A 19,984-nucleotide genomic window follows, 5' to 3' on the forward strand; every position below is an offset into this window, starting at 1 on the left:
TCTTCTCTTCACATGCAACAGTCCTCAGTCTTCGTATCTGTGTCTCTCCTAAGTTGCAGCTAACTGTTGCCTGTATAACCAGGGAAGTAATCAGCCAATAGCTATCAGCTGTGCTAATTACCCCCTGGTACAGCTGGAGGTGCTCCCTGAGCAACCTCCACGACCGAAAAAATGAAAGAGAATCTTGTGCGTTCCTGAAACGAGCGCTGCAAGGAGCAATCATTCAATGCAGCCGGGCACATCATTGAGGCTAGATGGATACTAATTTTTGGTGCAGTTTGAAATTACTACTCAATGAAAAGATAGGGACCTATTTTTGCGCCAATGCAGTTAAATGTCCAGTGTGCAGGGAGCGTGTCTGTGCACATCTGACAACATGGTGACAGAACTCTTTTACACCTGTCACATGTGCTCAGTGCGAACCTGCTTCCATCTTTGATGAGAACGGGAGGAGAACTAGAGAAAAATCAGGAAGGATAAGGGGAGAGCAATTGTCTGTGGCCACCACATGCAAAACCATTCCTATTTTTGGGCCTATACTGTGACAATTAAGTGTTCCCTTAATTTTTTGGAGCAGTGGATATATAGTTTGGGATCAATAATGTTTGCCTGCCCGCATGCACGCACGCGCGCGCACACACACACACAGTGTTTACAAATGTGTTGCTTCATCATGACATCAACTACTCTTTCATAGTTAACATTTTGGGAACAACATTACCCACCAAACTCAAGCTGAGCTATAGATTCAACACCTTGCTGTTCCCAATTGAACCAAGTGCCCTATCCATCTGTTCAGTCTCACATTTTTAGCAGCTGGTTTAAGTTTTCTTTAAAATGTACTCTCAGGAAAAGCAGACTAAGGAGGCCCTGACCAGAAAGCAACAGAGAGGCAAGAAGAAAGGCGGTCAGGAGGAGGAAAGCCAGGATGCGACGGAGCTTCTGAAGAGGCCTAAAGAATACACTGTCAAGTTTACTTTCCCCAACCCACCTCCACTTTCACCACCAATACTGGGACTACATAGTAAGTACATTTAAACACTGCTGGTACAGCTTACTGCTCAGGGCACCTGTCATTTTTTGTTTTTTAGATGTGGGGCTTCATGACATAAAACCTTTCAGTCATGTTTAGGGCAACAGTCTCAGGAATGAAAATCCATAAGATACCATAGTAAATGTTGCTTGTTTAATATATTATTAAACTATAGTTTATATACCGGGGGAATGTGGTTGAGGGGTAAAGTGGTCATCCTCCAACTAAAAGGTCAGCAGCACGAATCCCAGACCATGCAGAAGTGTCCTTTGGCAAGATGCTGAACCCCTCATATCCCCTCATAGATGTTTATTGTACTAATTGGGAGTCGCTTGCGATAAAATCTTCAGCTAAATGACATGTACTGTAATATTTTTCTTTTTCACATTGTCTTAAACACTATGAAAACATTTTGACTCCATTGTTTTTCTATCCAGGCGTTGACTTTGGATATGATGGTCAGAAGTCTTTATTCAAAAACGTGGACTTTGGAATTGACATGGACACCAGGAGTAAGATTGCTGTCTCTTTGCCTGTGTACTTTTGTCAGTGGATGATGGGAGGTGAATCAGTACCTCGGGGTAGTGGTTGTTAGCTGATAACTTTCTATAGTTTAAAAGGCAGCTAAGAAAGCTGCCATGAGAGAGACGGAGTGGAGCCTGCACCTGAAAAGGTTGCTTCAGGCAGTTTTTTGTTTCTTAGGAATTTATGTTTTCTTCTCTTAGTTAAAAATGTCTCTAATTTTGCCATGTAAACCGAACTAAACATGGAGTTGTACAAGGAGGTTACAATATTGTTAATGATGAGATCATGGCCCAAAAAGCAGCAGAACCACCCTTGTCGATCATGTTGAGTTTTGGTCAGTCTGCAACTGACCTTTTCATCTCAAAGAAGTGTGCCCACTGTTTATTTATACTCTGACATTACTTTCTTCTTTCTTCTTTAGTTTGTATAGTTGGACCCAATGGTGTTGGGAAGAGTACCTTGCTGCTGCTTCTCACTGGGAAACTAACTCCTGTAAGTGAGTAGATGATTAAAGCTTTAAATGTTTTTAAATACCCACCGGCAAAGGTAAGCGAACTCTTTGGAATGATCTGCATTTATGTGCAGTAAAAATGCTCCTGAATGTTGTGCGGGTCTGCGTCACAGTTACTGGATGAATTTTGAGTTTGTTGCTGCCCATGGAGGTTATTAAATTCCAGGGTTCACCTTTTCGTCCAGCACTCTGAATGCCTAATGGTTGTGTTCCATAAAGATAGGAAAGATTTGGTTTGTTTTTATTAGTTACTAGCTTCAGCACATTGTATCTGTACTTGTGATAGGGCTGGGCGATATGGCCTTAAACAAATATCGCAATAATTTGTTTATATCGCGATACACAATTTATATATCAATATCGTGATATCTCTTCCAAATCACTGTACAAATGTTAAATTTGTAAAAGTCAACAGGAAGTGGCTAAGCTTGCGGACATTAGAATTTCCGAGGGTCCCTGAATGCACCTCATCTGAAGAGATCAGAGGACATTTATGCTTAAACATGGTGTAAATTACCTTTTTTCGAGTACAATATAAATGTTGGGGTATGCCTTCTGATTATTGAGCGGCAGTGGATCATAGAGGAAAATCTGTGTTTGTTTCTACTGTTCTTCAACAAAGTCAGTGACTGGCTTCCTCATGTGAACAAGCCTCTCAGCTCACAGTGGGCCTCATTTACTAACAGTGTGTTAGCAAATATCTTTTTCTTAAACCGTGCATACGGTTTAACACACAAATCTGGGATTCATCAATATTTTATTACCTAAATTTGTAAACACTTTTAACAAAATGCATAGTATATTAAAATTCCATTTATTTAAATAAAAATAGTAGATTGACAGCAATAATTAAATTGACTTATGCATTGACCAAATTAATGAAATTGACACGCTTTCATCCTCATCTTTATAACCACCTGCTGAATTCATATTAATGTTTGTAGATAAACAGGGCGTCACTTCTTCTGCAACAATAAAGTTAAAACACCGCGATACGTCATTATCTGCATTCATTGCTTCAGTTATTGCAGCCCAGTCTTAATTTTTCTTAAACATCGTCACTCTGGAGGACAGAAAAGTGTGTCTTTTGTGTCTTCCATCTGCCGACGCCTTTAATTTCTGCTTTTTTGAAATTGTTCTGTTTTTTACCTTTTTGGGCTGTCTATCCAACTTCAACTGTGCCGCACACCCAATCTCTTCATGACAAACCAATGTCCTTATATGGAGAAATGGAGACGTGGCAGTATGGTAATTGCAGAGAGCGGCTGTCAATTTAGAAGGATTCTGATTCAAAACATACGCATGGTGGTGAGAACTAAATCGGCTGGTGTGCATGTGTCATGTATCCTGCGGCGACTTTCACGCAAGCACTTATTTTCTGCAGAGAGTAAGAACATTTCTGCGCTCATGTTAGTGAATGAGGCCCAGTGAGTGAGTAGGGGCTGAGAGGTGTGTGTGTGTGTGTGTGTGTGTGTGTGTGTGTGTGTGTGTGTGTGTGTGTGTGTGTGTGTGTGTGTGTGTGTGTGTGTGTGTGTGTGTGTGTGTGTGTGTGTGTGTGTGTGTGTGTGTGTGTGTGTGTGTGTGTGTGTGTGTGTGTGTGTGTGTGTGTGTGTGTGTGTGTGTGTGTGTGTGTGTGTGTTGGTAGACATGGTATTCAGGGACAATTTACCCGTTTACACACCAGCAATCCGCGGACCTTAGGGTAATTTGAGGACTATGCCAAGGTCCCCGAATTTCAAACAATTTATTTGCATTCGTGAGTGTCTGAGGAACATCCTCTCTCATTTTCGTTCATAGTCCTTTTTTACCATAAACCTGTTTTTCGGTGTATCCCAGTGTATAGCACAGCGCAACCTATCTGTGGTGCTTATACTGCACTCTCATACACATTTCTGACACACACGGTTCGATTTTGCCGCCCTTTTCACTGATTGGTTGGTTTGAAAAGTGGGTGGCGTCTACAGGCAGTTCGCTCCAAGGACCGCCCCGACTGACGGCATTTAATCTTTAAAGCCCATTTGAAGCAGCTGGCGACCTAATGGAAGCAGTAGAGGATTTAAAACATACAGGTAAGCATTAAAACTTGTAAATAAAGTAGATAATTGCATGAGGAAGGATTTTTACACCATAACAATAACTTATTAGTTATTAGTTAGTCTAAGTTTTTTTTTATTGATGCATATTTTAATGGAAATAAAGTAAGGCTAAACTAAATGGATATTGGCATTAGGTTGTTTTTACAGCAGTGCTCACGCATGCTGTTGAGGCCTGTGTTACCTGCACAAGCCTGCACTAGTAGTAGAGCTAACAGCTACCAGCTCTCAGCTGCAGCAGCTTCATAGTAGGCAGGAGAGGATCAGTCTTTTGTTTTGGAGGAATGTGCCTCGTGCTGTGTTGTGTAACCAGCTGTCTTGTGGACAAGAGAAGGTGAGGATGTTTGATTCTTGTTCATTTTAAGCCACAGTTGCTTTTCATGCCAGTGGAAGCTGCGTGTCGGGAGTGGCCATGCCCCCTCGTTGAGGTGCATGCTTCACACACATGATAGTAATGAGCACAGGTGGTGGGGATGAGGACAGAACATTTGAGCAGTTAGAATGGTGTTTGTGTGCTGAAAACAGCTAAAAACAAAATAACCAAATCTTATGTGATTAAAAAAGTAAGCTAACCGTGTTTCCACAGAGGTTTTTGGCTGTTATCGTTATTATGAAGGTGTAAAGTACAATAGTGAGGAGAAACAAAGCTGTGGTATAGTAACTGGTGCAGTGTGTGCCATTTAAAAATGCTGTTTAATGTTCATGTCGATTATTTAACTATTCCATAGCTAAAAGCAAGGATGAAATGTCAGCAGGTTTTATTTCTATTTCATATTTTTCCCTGAGACTGGGTTCTGTGTATGATAGAGACTCACAGCACTCACGTTGTCTAACATAGTCTTTCTAAATTAACATTTTGCATCTGGTAGAAAACAGGTTGAGCAGTTTATTATTTCAGGTTGTTATTTGAATTAATACAAAATGATGAAAAACTAATCACATGTCAGAAGCACTGATGTGATAACATCCTAAACCACTGTCCTTGTAAATGTCATAAAGGACCTTGGATCAGAAATCTGAACCCAGGAGTGTGCTATCGCACAATAGTCAAGTCATGCTGATGCTGCTGTAAATATAATTGAACGTTAATGTAAAGTTATATATGTAGGTTAAGTTCTTGTTTGAAGAAGCAGGACAAGGTAAGTGAGTGAGGAGGAGATATAGAGACTGAGGATGATCATTTAAGCAGATGAAAGACTGTATTGATTTGTGTGTTTGTTCCTTCTGGGTGATAATGATGGGACATCAATCCCACAGAGGTTCAATGCAGCTGATGTAGTTATAGAATCTCTGTACACTGACATTATGTTACATTAAATGGTAGAGAGGTCAGTCTGTGGTCCAACACAGCTCTACACTAGAACAGACATCATCCTCCTGTTTATATTTAGTTCATGTGCAGCCTATTTCTATTGTAGAAATGGGTTTCTACCTTTTAATGGGCATATGTAAAGAAATTAATTTCGGTAAAGCATTAAGTCCTTTTGTATTAAATTTAAACTTGAATGTTGATTTATCAGCTCAGAATATGGCTTCTGCTCAGATGCCACATGTACATTACTAGACTTCTAGTACATAATAATCATAACAACAATCTTCTTTTTATTATGTTACTCTGGCTTTTGACACTGGCCAGTGAATCATGCAGAGGCGAAGGCGCATTAATCTCCAGAAATCTGGAGGGATGTCATCAGATGTCCAACATGGTGAGGTACCATCCACATCAAAGCTTTCTACAAGAACTCAAAAGAGGTCAACACATAAGGCCCAAAAAAAGATGCCTGCAGGGACATCAGCTGGTCGTCTTGAATGCTTTATTAAGGTATGTAACAATTTCAAGTTCATGGTTTGTGTAAACAGTTTGAAGCTACTTTTGGATGGTATGTGTTTGCATATTGATTGATTGTGTGCGTAAACTTAAGGAGGCACACCAACAGACTGTCCTCTTCTTGCTCTCATCACACTCTTCATTAGTGTTATTTTCCTGACCATCTCTTACTGCTTCAGCTACACTTAAGCCACTTTCACACATGAAGTGCACTCTGGACTTTGTTTGGACATCAATTGGTGGAACTGTAAGTGTGACCGCAAATGTCAGATTCAGTCACACCGGAATTAACAGGTCTTTAACGTGCCAGCTCCCTAATACAAAATCTGGGTAATGTCTGATATGTGAATACAACAGGTAATAGTCTGCAGGATTCACAGAGTGCTAGTGGGTGTGTTCATGATGTTGATGCATAATATGTACTTTAACTGCTTCTTACTTTTTTCTGATGGCCTGTATGTTATTTTGCACTCTTTTGTTGATATTTGATAAGTTCAAATACACGCAGTTTCGTTATTTTTAACATTAGTGATGAGTCCTTCTGCTGCATGCTCTGACGGTGCTCCTCCTCTCAGCTGATACAATTTGACATTTGCAGTAATGAGATCGCATCTGACAGTCTCTTGCGTGAGCTGCATATGTAAAAAGTGTAGGGTTAGGGTTAGTGTGTGTGTGTGCTGTCACCTGAGTGTATTATGGTGTATAAGGACAATGGTATTTAAGGACAATCTCAGAGGACGTCTTTCAGAATCTAAGGCAGAATAACATTTGAGTGTGTGTGTATTAAGCTCTGACACCAATATGACTTGGGTGGACCATACGTTATTTGGGGTCCCTCCCGTAGATGGGGTTGATAGTGGCATTACTATGGTATTTAAGAGTACTTGTACAACCTGCATTTGATCTTTATGTTAGTTTAATGGGAGTGGTAAGTTTTCGTATTCATGATGTATGTCACAGATGTGGACCTGGTCACCAATAATGCATGAAATGCAAGACAAGATCATATTTAAAATCAATCAAAACAAATCTAGGCATGTTAGAGGCCTGGAGTCAGACAGCAAAAAGCTCACAGCCACCAATCACAGGTAGCGTGAGACCAAAATGGGTTGTCAGAATATAAAGAAGGAATCAAAAATCAAATTCATCCGTCACAATTAACTGTGATTAGTATAGTTCTAACAGCTTGCAGGCTGCCGTAATCAGACACTTCAGGTGACTACAAATACTTCCAAAGGACATTTTTCTCCCCACAAAATACTTGGAACCACAGTCATGATGACTGTCACATAATGTTAGAGGTATGAAGATGTAAAACGATCTAGAGAGGTTCCACTTTTGCTTTTTGTAAGCTGTATGTGGTCTTTTTCATCCTGACATCAAATATCCCTTTTGACTACTGCATTCACATTACATTACTTTTTATTCAACTTTTCTTCCATTCATTATCTGCTACAGATGACGACCGAAAGAGGCCAGATTGAGATGACTGCAAGCAACCTGAACCAGTCAAGTCCAGTGCTTGATCCAATCACAAGGATTGGACAGGTAAGTGAAGTGTGCTTGATGACATGAATTGTGGCAAAATGTAGGGTTAGGGTTAGTGTGTGTGTGTGCTGTCACCTGAGTGTATTATGGTGTACAAGGACAATGGTATTTAAGGACAATCTCAGAGGACGTCTTTCAGAATCGAAGGCAGAATAACATTTGAGTGTGTGTGTATTAAGCTCTGACACCAATATGACTTGGGTGGACCATACGTTATTTGGGGTCCCTCCCGTAGATGGGGTTGTTAGTGGCATTACTTTGGTATTTAAGAGTACTTGTGCAACCTGCATTTGATCTTTATGTTAGTTTAATGGGAGTGGTAAGTTTTCGTATTCATGTTGTATGTCACAGATGTGGACCCGATCTCTTGCGTGAGCTGCATATGTAAAAGGTGTAGGGTTAGTGTGTGTGTGTGCTGTCACCTGAGTGTATTATGGTGTATAAGGACAATGGTATTTAAGGACAATCTCAGAGGACGTCTTTCAGAATCGAAGGCAGAATAACATTTGAGTGTGTGTGTATTAAGCTCTGACACCAATATGACTTGGGTGGACCATACGTTATTTGGGGTCCCTCCCGTAGATGGGGTTGTTAGTGGCATTACTATGGTATTTAAGAGTACTTGTACAACCTGCATTTGATCTTTATGTTAGTTTAATGGGAGTGGTAAGTTTTCGTATTCATGATGTATGTCACAGATGTGGACCCGGTCACCAATAATGCATGAAATGCAAGACAAGATCATATTTAAAATCAATCAAAACAAATCTAGGCATGTTAGAGGCCTGGAGTCAGACAGCAAAAAGCTCACAGCCACCAATCACAGGTAGCGTGAGACCAAAATGGGTTGTCAGAATATAAAGAAGGAATCAAAAATCAAATTCATCCGTCAAAATTAACTGTGATGAGTATAGTTCTAACAGCTTGCAGGCTGCCGTAATCAGACACTTCAGGTGACTACAAATACTTCCAAAGGACATTTTTCTCCCCACAAAATACTTGGAACCACAGTCATGATGACTGTCACATAATGTTAGAGGTATGAAGATGTAAAACTATCTAGAGAGGTTCCACTTGTGCTTTTTGTAAGCTGTATGTGTTCTTTTTCATCCTGACCTCAAATATCCCTTTTGACTACTGCATTCACATTACATTACTTTTTATTCAACTTTTCTTCCATTCATTATCTGCTACAGATGACGACCGAAAGAGGCCAGATTGAGATGACTGCAAGCAACCTGAACCAGTCAAGTCCAGTGCTTGATCCACTCACAAGGATTGGACAGGTAAGTGAAGTGTGCTTGATGACATGAATTGTGGCAAAATGTAGGGTTAGGGTTAGTGTGTGTGTGTGCTGTCACCTGAGTGTATTATGGTGTACAAGGACAATGGTATTTAAGGACAATCTCAGAGGACGTCTTTCAGAATCGAAGGCAGAATAACATTTGAGTGTGTGTGTATTAAGCTCTGACACCAATATGACTTGGGTGGACCATACGTTATTTGGGGTCCCTCCCGTAGATGGGGTTGTTAGTGGCATTACTTTGGTATTTAAGAGTACTTGTACAACCTGCATTTGATCTTTATGTTAGTTTAATGGGAGTGGTAAGTTTTCGTATTCATGTTGTATGTCACAGATGTGGACCCTATCTCTTGCGTGAGCTGCATATGTAAAAGGTGTAGGGTTAGTGTGTGTGTGTGCTGTCACCTGAGTGTATTATGGTGTATTAGGACAATGGTATTTAAGGACAATCTCAGAGGATGTCTTTCAGAATCTAAGGCAGAATAACATTTGAGTGTGTGTGTATTAAGCTCTGACACCAATATGACTTGGGTGGACCATACGTTGTTTGGGGTCCCTCCCGTAGATGGGGTTGTTAGTGGCATTACTATGGTATTTAAGAGTACTTGTACAACCTGCATTTGATCTTTATGTTAGTTTAATGGGAGTGGTAAGTTTTCGTATTCATGTTGTATGTCACAGATGTGGACCCGGTCACCAGTAATGCATGAAATGCAAGACAAGATCATATTTAAAATCAATCAAAACAAATCTAGGCATGTTAGAGGCCTGGAGTCAGACAGCAAAAAGCTCACAGCCACCAATCACAGGTAGTGTGAGACCAAAATGGGTTGTCAGAATATAAAGAAGGAACCAAAAATCAAATTCATCCGTCAAAATTAACTGTGATTAGTATAGTTCTAACAGCTTGCAGGATGCCGTAATCAGACACTTCAGGTGACTACAAATACTTCCAAAGTGCATTTTTCTCCCCACAAAATACTTGGGACCACAGTCATGATGACTGTTACATAATGTTACAGGTATGAAGATGTTGAACTATCTAGAGAGGTTCCTTTTTTCTTATTTTTTTTAGCAATACTTGTTCTTTTCATCCAGACCTCAAATATCCCTTTTGACTGGTGCATTCTCACTATATTATTTTTTATTTAACTTTTCTTCTATTCATTATCTGCTACTGATGACGACCGAAAGAGACTTGATTGAGATGACTGCAAGCATCTCAATCAAGGGTGGGGTTGATAGTGGCCTTTCTTTAACATTCAAAGTCTGCCAACATCTTATCATGAGGGAAACGTTAAATACAAATTTACCTTTTTGCCAACGGTAGTAAGATACGGCTATTCAGACTACTGAACAAATATATTGGTGTCTCAAATGGGCTGTCTACAAAGTAACACTGTAAAGAGATTCTGTACTACAATTATAATCAAAAATATTCCATTCACTTTACATTAAAAGTATTTAAACATATACTAATAAATATTATGAGTAAAAAAATGTATTGGATTGGATTCTTCTGGTGTTTCTGGTGTTCTGCCTGACCAGAAACACCAGAAGAATCCAATCCACTTCAGTTGTGGTTTATTCCAGTCTTTGTGCAGAGCAGCGGCAGGTTATATGGCTGATACAGACAGGTGGTAGCTGGTCAAGGCAGTTGAGGCTGTTTTATTTAAACAGAAAATATGTAATGCGTTATCACTACACGTTAAACTTAAAACATAGGAAGCTAATGTTTATGGCTACCATGTAACTATTAAGAGCTAATTCAGTGTAATCATTCTAACCAACAATTCAAGTATCAGAATACTGCAACATTTACTAGGAACAAAGGAACTCACATTTCCAGTCAAACAGTTGTTGTATGTAGAGCACAGGGTTATTCTGCAGGTCAGGGCTTATACCTGAACTCAATCATATATACTGTATATTGGATTGAGTTCACCTCTTAATGATAGCAAATTTGTCCAAACTTAGTGTTGTAGTACAATCAATACGTGACCACTGATGTGTGAAGTGATTTTGCCAAAGGTGTATATGAGTGAAGAATACCCTCCAAGTATAGTATCTCTTTTTTACTTTGTAGATGGTTCCTGTGCACTCTTTGTTTTAATGGAAATTAGGTTGTAGCTCATTTTCTACCTTTTCTACAATTGGGAAGGACTGTTTGTGTTTTAAGAACGTTTCTCCAAGGAGCTATTGATCCGACAGTTGAGGATATTTCCAATTGTAATATGCATGGAGAAAGTCTGTTCTACTGTTCTGTCGCTCTGTACATACATTAACTTATCCCGTGCTCAAAAAAGTAATGGATTAATCAAAACTTGTATCTCATGCAATAGCATATTGAGTCCTTAATTTAATAAAACATTGTCTCAATGACCATCTCTAAGGTATTTAAACCTATTCAGAGCAATACAAATCCTGCAAACTAGTGTTTTTAATTGCATTGTAAATGGATTACACCTTTTTAGTGGGATTTTTGTTGACCTACTGCCCAACTTAGATGCATGTGCATTGTGTCTATTTTAAAGCGTATGTCAATCATGATTACAGCACCGTATAAATATATAGTATATTCAATCTGCTTTTTATTAATTTTGTTAATTGTTACTCATAAGTATCTTGAAAGATTTACCAATACATTTTTTTCTTTTTTTAAAGGAAACCAACTAATACAAACAGATTGTGAAATATCTTGCTTTTCAAATGTTAGACACAAACAAATGTTTCACTTTTGTTATTAGTGTCCGAAACATCGCCTAGTGTGCGCAACAATAGGCTCCTTGGACAAGTGCGTTCAGTGTGTGGGACCTGTATCCTCCTTCAAGTGGCTTCAATGCGAAGGTGAGTTTTTAATGGAGTATGTGGTAAATGGTAGTAGGTGGATGAATGTGCATTGTTCTAATGTATGACTGACCACACTGTAAAGAAAAACGGGTAAAAGAGATTTCATGATGAAATGAAACACTGCAACATCAATTTGGCAGCAAGTGAATAATTGTAATTCCAAAAATATTATGATTACTTGAAGAGGTCAATTTTGCCTCTTTTTCACTGACAAGGACTGAGTTAAATGGATCTAAGTTATCTTTTTTTTTTTTTTTAAACTGTAGTGTTTATCTACAAATCAGATTTATACAGTTTACAGTTCACATGTCTTTCTTTATGTCATACAACACCCATTTTTTCCACTTTGTTATAGAAACATCTTCCTTCAGTCAAAGTTGGTAGGTCATTCTCTCCATAAAGTTTATTTCTCTTACAATCCCTAACCATTGTTTTATGGTAGGAGATTCAGTTTTGTACCAGTTTCTTGTTATTGTTTTCTTAGTTGCAATCAACAGTATCTTGACTATATATCTATCACTTCCAGTTACACTTTCAGTTACATTTCCAAGGTACATAGTTCTCTAATGTTTGTCGTCCTGTAATAAATCCAGTTTGGTGCTCGTCAATTAATTCTGTCATGAAATTCTGATATCTCCCTGCTATAATGGATGTGTATATCTTGTAATCTACATTCAGTATAGAAATGGGTCTGTCATTTTTACAATATTCTGCGTCTTTACCCTCCTTGGGGATTACAGATATGATTGCTTCATTCCATGAGGGTGGCATTCTACCTTCCTTAAGGGTACAGTTAAAGGATGAAACAAGGAGAGGGGTTAGTTCTTCTCTAAAAGTTCAGTTCCAATCCGATGGAAAACCGTCACTGCCTGGTGATTTATTTGCCTTAAGCCTGGATATTGCCTTAGTTATTTCTTCAGGAGTTATAGGTGCTGTGAGAGCATTATATACCATGTTAATCCCTTGTTGTTTCCTAATTCTCCTTGCGAGAAGCCATGTGCCTTTAGGGCCTGTTTCATAATAATCTTGTTTCAGAAATCTAAGTTTTTCTCTCTATTTCGCTCCCTAATATCATATATTATCTATTTCCCCTTTAATATCCTTTATTTCTTGTTGGATTTGGGCTGTGTAAGTAGTTTGGCATTGTACCTCCAAGATTTTTTAGTCTTTCCACTAAGTTAAGATAATTTGCCTGCTTAAGTTTTTTTTGTCTTGACGTGATGGCTATTAATTTCCCCCTTATCACCGCCTTCATTGTGTTCCATAAGATTGTTGGGTTGATTTCTTCTGTGTCGTTTTCCTCAATGCTTTTCTTTATTTCATTTTTAATTTGTTCAATCGTTGTCTTGTTGTTCAGTATGCTTACATTCAGTCTCAAGGTAGAATTTTTCTTTTTATGCTTGTTGTGTCTACCCTATGATCCATTATCATGTGAAAATCACCAGCACATATCACTATACCTTCAGATTCTAAGGCCATGACTGAGAATAATGATTTTAAAGAATTGTTTAGTACTCTCTGGAGGAGCATGTACATTTATTAATGTAACCACCTCTTTCTTTAATTTCCCCTTCACCATAATATATCGTCCCTCTGTAAATCCTTGATTTCTTTGAGACACTCAAAATTATTTGAGTTTTGTATAAGTATTGCCACACCTCTTTTGTTGCTTTGTTTACATTTACTGTAATAGGTGTTTCTAAAACCGAATTTCTTCAGCTTTTCATGTTCTTCCTGGGAAAGGTGTGTTTCCTGCATGAAGACAACTTGGGCCTTAAGTTTTCTCATTTTCAAAATTATCTTAGATCTTTTAATTGGATTGTTCAACCCATTAACATTTAACGACACTAACGATATGCTGTTCATTTATAACTTCGGAGAATGGCGTTATACATTTCTTTCGGGCCCTTATTGCAGCCATGAGAAAAAAACAACAGCCCAAAGAACATTGAGCAACTCAACACTGAAAAAACAACGAACTAAGACAGTAGGCACTTGCCCCCCACGTTTCCCCTGTGGGTTGAGGGGAAGTTCCCATGAAATATGGGGGCACCTCCTTGGTGAGGTCTATTCTTGTTATACAGATTCTCTTGAACATCTGTCTCATTATAGCTCACACATACACCATCCGATCAATCCTAACAATGAGGACTATTAAGTCCAATCACCCAGATCCACCTATATACAAACCCTTAGACTATTTATCTTCAATGTCTTTTATGTGTTATCTTTCACTTACTTATTCATGTAGATGCACTCACATACTTTATTAGTCCATTCCTAAGTGATCTTTTTAGATGTGTAGTCAAGTGCCCAGAGCGCAAGTGATTCCTTGAGATGATATCTTCCTGTATGCACATCATTTAACGTGCTTTTCATTCTGAACGTCAAATCAAAAACATCTGGAAGTGCCTTAGTTCACTGGTCACTAACTTTTTCTTAGAAAACCTCGGAAGTTCTAACATATATTGTTTGAGCACACAATGGCTTTTTCTGTTTAACCTTACCTTTACCCTTGTGGATTTACCTAACTCTACTATAGTGAGCTAATATACAATTTCAAATTGTTAATTGATTAATTGTTAGCTTTTCATGTAATGATGATATATTCATGTTAGTTTTAATACCTTTTCCCAGAGGAAATTGCATTGAGTGACACTGAGACCAAGGACAGTGAAGGCGAGTCAGATGACAGTGACACAGCCGTCACAGCATCAGAGGCTGGAAATGCTGGTTGTGCATTAGCTTCTACACTCACAAAACAGGTCCAGGAAACTGCAGATTTTGGTAAGTTGCCATACCCTAAAGTTATGTTTCTATTTCTAAAATGTACCTTTTCCAGTGAAAAAACGACTTCTGTTGTATTGTGTTTAGCAGGAACTGTGACGTCCACAGTAGATGAGGCTTTTTGTCCGTCTGAAGGTAAGGCAAGTTTTAAGGTATTTAGGAATGGTATTAAAGAAGACTAATGCAATAAATAAAGACAGCATATGATTTAATCGAATAAAACAAAAGTATACAATTGCTGGTTAAGAAGCATACTACATAACTGCAAAGTTGGATTCTTGGTGAGGACCTCTGTTGCATGTCATACTCTGCTCTACCCCTGCATCTGTGCATCCCAGTTTCTCTCTATTGTACTCCAATTCCAAGATTCCATTAAACAGCAGAGTAACAGAGCCGAGTCTTTAATAGTTTTTAAGATTATCTTCCAACACTGCATGTATAATGAAGGACTGCATGTATAATGAAGGACGCGTGTGTGTGTGTAAAATCGAGACATAGCCATCAGTCGCACAGAGTGCACTTTCAAACTTCTATTAACAAATAACACCTCAGGGTGGAGGTAAGGATCCACTGATTTGTGAAGTAATCAGTCCGTTTGCTCTAAATAAATAAATACATCGGTGATACTCATGCGTAAAGCTGCGTGATGGATGCACACAAATGGAAGGATGAGGAAATTCAGTTTCAATGATCACAGTTTTTTGTCCCATGGTGATGACTCATCAGTTAATGTAGATCCCATAGATCTGTGATCTTGGATCTTTGTGCTGAAGGGAGTCCAGTATTAGATTGACCGATGGAACAGAACCATCTCAATAGAAACACAGGCATATCAAAATTAATCTGTTCAATTTTATAGTTTTGGGGCATCACAATTTAATTAGTTGCTTTGCGTTGACCCTTTATGGTTGAATGTCCGCGTGCAGATGGGCAGGATATGAGGCAGAGCCACGTACAAACGTTCCCAGGTGAACTCGGGGATTACATGCAGAGCCAGAAGAGACATTGAGAAAGTTAAAATCCACAGCAGAACTGTGGAAAGCTCCCAAGGATGCTGAACAACCTAACTGCCAAGTATACAGGAGAACGGATGCTCATACCAAATATTGATTTTAACTTGGGGTTTTTCTCCTAACAGTATCTAAATAATTCTCAAACTATTAATGGTACTACTCCTATAAGCATCCCAGATTGATCTGCCTAAAACTTGTGCAGAGTACACTACATACAATATGCACCAATCATCCTCAACATAAAAAAATGAATGAATAACATTGTTTGAATATGAATAACTGAGTTAGATAAATCTAGTCGGGAAAATCATATCAAGTGAACCGTGAACAGGTAACAAGTTATCAAGAATTTTCATCAAAGAGACAATTAGTGGAATTAGTTGGAAGTTTTGAAGGATCAAAGTAGTCATCACATTTTGTTATCTGTTTGTGGGACAAATGTTTTCTACATATTTTACTGTATGTCTTCCAGGCAAAACTCATCAAGAACACGATTCCAGAAAAGTGAAAAAGAAGATCTGGTCCAAGGCTGAGGTGGCTGCAGTAATGCGGCACTTCAAAAGTCACATAATCAAAGGAAGACTAGCCACAAAATATGAATGCAGTCACTGCAAGATGGTCGAAGGCTCCGTGCTAGCACAACGAACAGTGCAAAATATAAGGGACTTTGTCAGAAACCGGGGAATAACTGCAAAGAGGCAGACAGAGCAGCAAAAGCTGTAAATCCACTGACTTGTGTTCATTTGTTTTTGTTTGCATTGTGGTTTGGCTGATGCCTTAACGTTTTAAAAGGCCATTTGTTTCTAAAAATGTGTTATTGCAAAATGGATACATGTAATACTTCATCAGAAAAGCTAATGGAAGTTCATAATGGACGTGTGTTTTGTTTGTAGCGTGTGTGGCTGCTAATAAAAAAAAACTCCAGTTCTGTTATTCTTCATTATTTGGTTAAGCTCAGACTTGAGATCACTTATTTTTAAGTGATCCCTGTATATATATTATATTGTGTTATTATTTCAACATATATCTAAGGTTTAACCTAATTTTATGGTAATAAAATGATGGTCCCCCTTATGCTGTGTTCTGTCAGGTGTGTGTTTTATGTTAATGAGGAGCTATTTAAAAGGTGACGTCATTGTCCCTTTAAAGTCCCAACTTGGTTTGTTGTGTCCTCAAATGCCACAAAAGATTGATGTCTGCAAAAACCACAACCCAGTCAGGGCCTTGTGTATAGAGTTCTGTAGCTCATTTCTACATTCTAAAGTGAGCTGAATTTTTTTCAGATTTTTTAGAGTGTGTTGACCTTACTCCCATTGCTCTAGGACCTCGGGAAAGGGTAGTCCCTGTTTACCACCACCGGGCCTGTTTGAGGAAAAAGTCTTTCGATACCATCTATACCCGTGTGTGTGTGTGTGTGTGTGTGTGTGTGTGTGTGTGTGTGTGTGTGTGTGTGTGTGTGTGTGTGTGTGTGTGTGTGTGTGTGTGTGTGTGTGTGTGTGTGTGTGTGTGTGTGTGTGTGTGTGTGTGTGTGTGTGTGTGTGTGTGTGTGTGTGTGTGTGTGTGTGTGTGTGTGTGTGTGTGTGTGTGTGTCCAAATCTCTTGGAGCAAACACGCACAATTGTCCACTCTTGCTGGATTGAATGCCACTCAGGTTCACATTCATCATTTCTAAATTGATTTGTTCGGTTCAGCATTCACAAAGAATAGGAACTGTCAATAACAGTCTCTAAACTCTCGTAAGCTAGCAAGGACTCTTCACTTTTCTCTCTCTCTCTCTCTCCATGCTCTCTGAGTCTCCTCCTGATACAAAGATATGCATGCACGCAGGAGAGTTTTCTGGAATGGGGGGGAGAGACAGCTGTCTGCTGTGAGAGGGGCATGATAAGAGAGAAGCAAAACTGAGACTATTTCACGTCTTAAAACATTCATGTGACAATTTATACTCGATTGTCGTGATATAGTCATTGTATACATCACACATGGTACCAGCTGCGATACATCAATTATAATCGATATATCGCCTACGCCTAACTTGTGACTTTGACAAAGATCTTGTCACATTTTAGAACCAGTTGATGAGGAAAAACAAGGTTATTCCAAAGGTTCACTGAATAGAATGCTTAATGTTACTAATTGATGTTTCTTTTCTTAGACTAAAGGTGAGATGAGAAAGAATCATCGTTTGGTGAGTAACTTACTTTTAATGTTTCAATCTTAAAATAACTAACTTCAAACTGCAACCATAAACTTAATGCTCACTGTCTCTGAATTGTGCTTCTGCTGATAAGACCAGGCTTGTTTATGTACAGTTTGTCTATGGTCAGTGGTCCGTATTTATAAAGAGCTTTTTTCATCTTGATGACCACTCCTAAGCGTTGCAGTTTTACATTCACCAACCAACCCACCCACACACACGTTTTCAAACAGTGCATTTATTTTGCCTCACTTTCTCTATGAAAAGGGGCAATTTGGGATTCAGTATCTTGCACAAGGACACTTAGGCATACGGAATAGCTAAGACTGGAATCAAACCGCCTTCTGGTTAGAGGACGACCACTCTAAACCCTGAGCAACAGTATAGAAGTTCAGATCAAATGCATAGTGGGATTAAAAATCTTAGACCATTTCCAATTAGGAGTAGTAGGCCCACCACCTTTGGGAAGACCCGTTGGGGTCGGGTTTCGCAGCCACATGGGTGGCAGCGAAGGTCAGGGGTCTCGACGGACCAGACCCGGGCGGCAGAAGCTGGCTCTGGGGACGTGGAACGTCACCTCGCTGTGGGGAAAGGAACCGGAGCTTTTGAGGGAGGTGGAGCGCTATCAGTTAGATCTGGTGGGGCTTACCTCCACGCACAGTCTCAGCTCTGGTACCGTACTCCTGGATAAGGGTTGGACTTTATTCTTCTCCGGAGTTGCCAAGGGCGTGAGGCGCCGGGCGGGTGTGGGGATACTCATAAATCCCCGGCTGAGCGCCGCGGTGTTGGAGTTTACCCCGGTAGACGAGAGGGTCGCCTCCCTGCGCCTAAGGGTTGTAGGGGGGAAAACTCTGACTGTTGTTTGTGCGTATGCACCAAACAGCAGTTCAGAGTACTCGGCCTTCTTGGAGACCCTGAATGGAGTCCTGTATGGGGCTCCAGTAGGGGACTCCGTAGTTCTGCTGGGTGACTTCAACACCCACGTGGGCAACGATGGAGACACCTGGAGAGGCGTGGTGGGGAGGAACGGCCTCCCTGAACATAACAAACACCATGTTCGAACATAAGGGTGCTCATAAGTGTACCTGGTACCAGAGTACCCTAGGCTGAAGATCAATGATCGATTTTGTGATTGTGTCATCTGATCTGAGGCCACATGTTTTGGACACTCGGGTAAAGAGAGGGGCGGAACTGTCAACCGACCACCATCTGGTTGTGAGTTGGATCAGGGAATGGGGGAAATTTCCGGATAGACCTGGTAAGCCCAAACGAGTAGTGCGGGTGAACTGGGAACGTCTGGAGGAGGCCCCCGTCCTAGGTATCTTCAACTCACACCTCCGGCGGAGTTTTTCTGGCATTCCTGTGGAGGTTGGGGGCATTGAGCCGGAGTGGGCGGGATTTCAAAGCCTCCAAGCTGAAGCTGCGGTGGCTAGCTGTGGCCTCAGGGTCTTAGGCTCCTCAAGGGGCGGTAACCCTCGGACACCGTGGTGGACACCGGTGGTCAGGGAAGCCGTCCGATTGAAGAAGGAGGCCTTCCGGGATATGATATCCTGGAGGACTCCGGACTCGGTTGCAGGGTACCGACAGGCCCGAAGGGCTGCAGCTGCTGCCGTGTCGGAGGCTAAGCAGCGGGTGTGGGAGAAGTTCGGAGAGGCCATGGAGAAGGACTTTCGGTCCGCACCAAAGTGTTTCTGGAAGACTATCCGGCACCTCAGGAGGGGGAAACGGGGAACCATCCAAGCTGTGTACAGTAAGGATGGGACTCTGTTGACCTCAACTGAGGAGGTCGTCGGACGTTGGAAGGAACACTTTGAGGAACTCCTGAATCCGAATAACACGCCCTCTATGTTGGAGGCAGAGCTCGAGGTTGATGGTGTTTCATCGTCAATTTCCCTGGTGGAGGTTACTGAGGTAGTCAAACATCTCCGCAGTGGCAAAGCCCCAGGGATTGATGAGATCCAGCCAGAAATGCTAAAGGCTCTGGGTGTTGAGGGGCTGTCATGGTTGACACGCCTATTCAACATCGCGTGGGAGTCGGGTACAGTGCCAAAGGAGTGGCAAACCGGGGTGGTGGTTCCCCTGTTCAAAAAGGGGGACCAGAGAGTGTGTACCAATTACCGGGGTATCACACTTCTCAGCCTCCCTGGTAAAGTCTACTCCAAGGTGCTGGAAAGGAGGGTTCGGCCGATCGTCGAACCTCAGATTGAAGAGGAACAATGCGGTTTTCGCCCCGGACGTGGAACTACGGACCAGCTCTTCACTCTCGCAAGGATCCTGAAGGGGGCCTGGGAGTATGCCC

The 19,984-nt window shown here is 40.5% G+C and overlaps 2 protein-coding genes across 5 annotated transcripts in view; both read left to right on the forward strand.

Annotated features, from left to right (window-relative positions):
- abcf1 (ATP-binding cassette, sub-family F (GCN20), member 1) overlaps positions 1 to 19,984 on the forward strand; it is a 49,667-nt gene that overhangs the window by 24,948 nt on the left and 4,735 nt on the right. For both annotated transcript variants that reach the window (XM_062409461.1, XM_062409462.1), the window contains exons 18-21: positions 850 to 1,024; positions 1,471 to 1,545; positions 1,980 to 2,050; positions 17,644 to 17,676. In XM_062409461.1, coding sequence (XP_062265445.1) covers positions 850 to 1,024; positions 1,471 to 1,545; positions 1,980 to 2,050; positions 17,644 to 17,676 — 354 coding nt within the window. The remainder of the gene's footprint in view (positions 1 to 849; positions 1,025 to 1,470; positions 1,546 to 1,979; positions 2,051 to 17,643; positions 17,677 to 19,984) is intronic.
- Positions 2,060 to 17,676, forward strand: LOC133972178 (uncharacterized). Of its 3 annotated transcripts, none has more exons than XM_062409465.1 (8): positions 2,060 to 4,138; positions 5,799 to 5,984; positions 7,449 to 7,538; positions 8,735 to 8,824; positions 11,589 to 11,688; positions 14,329 to 14,478; positions 14,569 to 14,613; positions 15,964 to 17,676. In XM_062409465.1, the coding sequence occupies exons 2-8, from the start codon at positions 5,805 to 5,807 to the stop codon at positions 16,212 to 16,214; spliced, it is 906 nt and encodes a 301-aa protein (XP_062265449.1). In that variant the 5' UTR covers positions 2,060 to 4,138; positions 5,799 to 5,804; the 3' UTR covers positions 16,215 to 17,676. The 3 variants fall into 3 exon arrangements, with proteins under 3 accessions (XP_062265449.1, XP_062265447.1, XP_062265448.1); XM_062409463.1 differs by having other exon boundaries at positions 2,063 to 4,138; positions 14,566 to 14,613; XM_062409464.1 differs by lacking the exon at positions 2,060 to 4,138 and having other exon boundaries at positions 4,172 to 5,984; positions 14,566 to 14,613.

This window comes from Platichthys flesus, chromosome 17 (genome assembly GCF_949316205.1).
Source record: "Platichthys flesus chromosome 17, fPlaFle2.1, whole genome shotgun sequence".
Taxonomy (NCBI): domain Eukaryota; kingdom Metazoa; phylum Chordata; class Actinopteri; order Pleuronectiformes; family Pleuronectidae; genus Platichthys; species Platichthys flesus.

Bases quoted from the DNA above. Each gene is read 5' to 3' on its own strand.
- LOC133972178 (XM_062409463.1), top strand. From the start codon at position 5,805: ATGCAGAGGCGAAGGCGCATTAATCTCCAGAAATCTGGAGGGATGTCA. The intron at 5,985-7,448 runs GTATGTAACAAT...TATCTGCTACAG, and splicing joins GTCTTGAATGCTTTATTAAG to ATGACGACCGAAAGAGGCCA. The intron at 8,825-11,588 runs GTAAGTGAAGTG...TTTTGTTATTAG, and splicing joins CACTCACAAGGATTGGACAG to TGTCCGAAACATCGCCTAGT.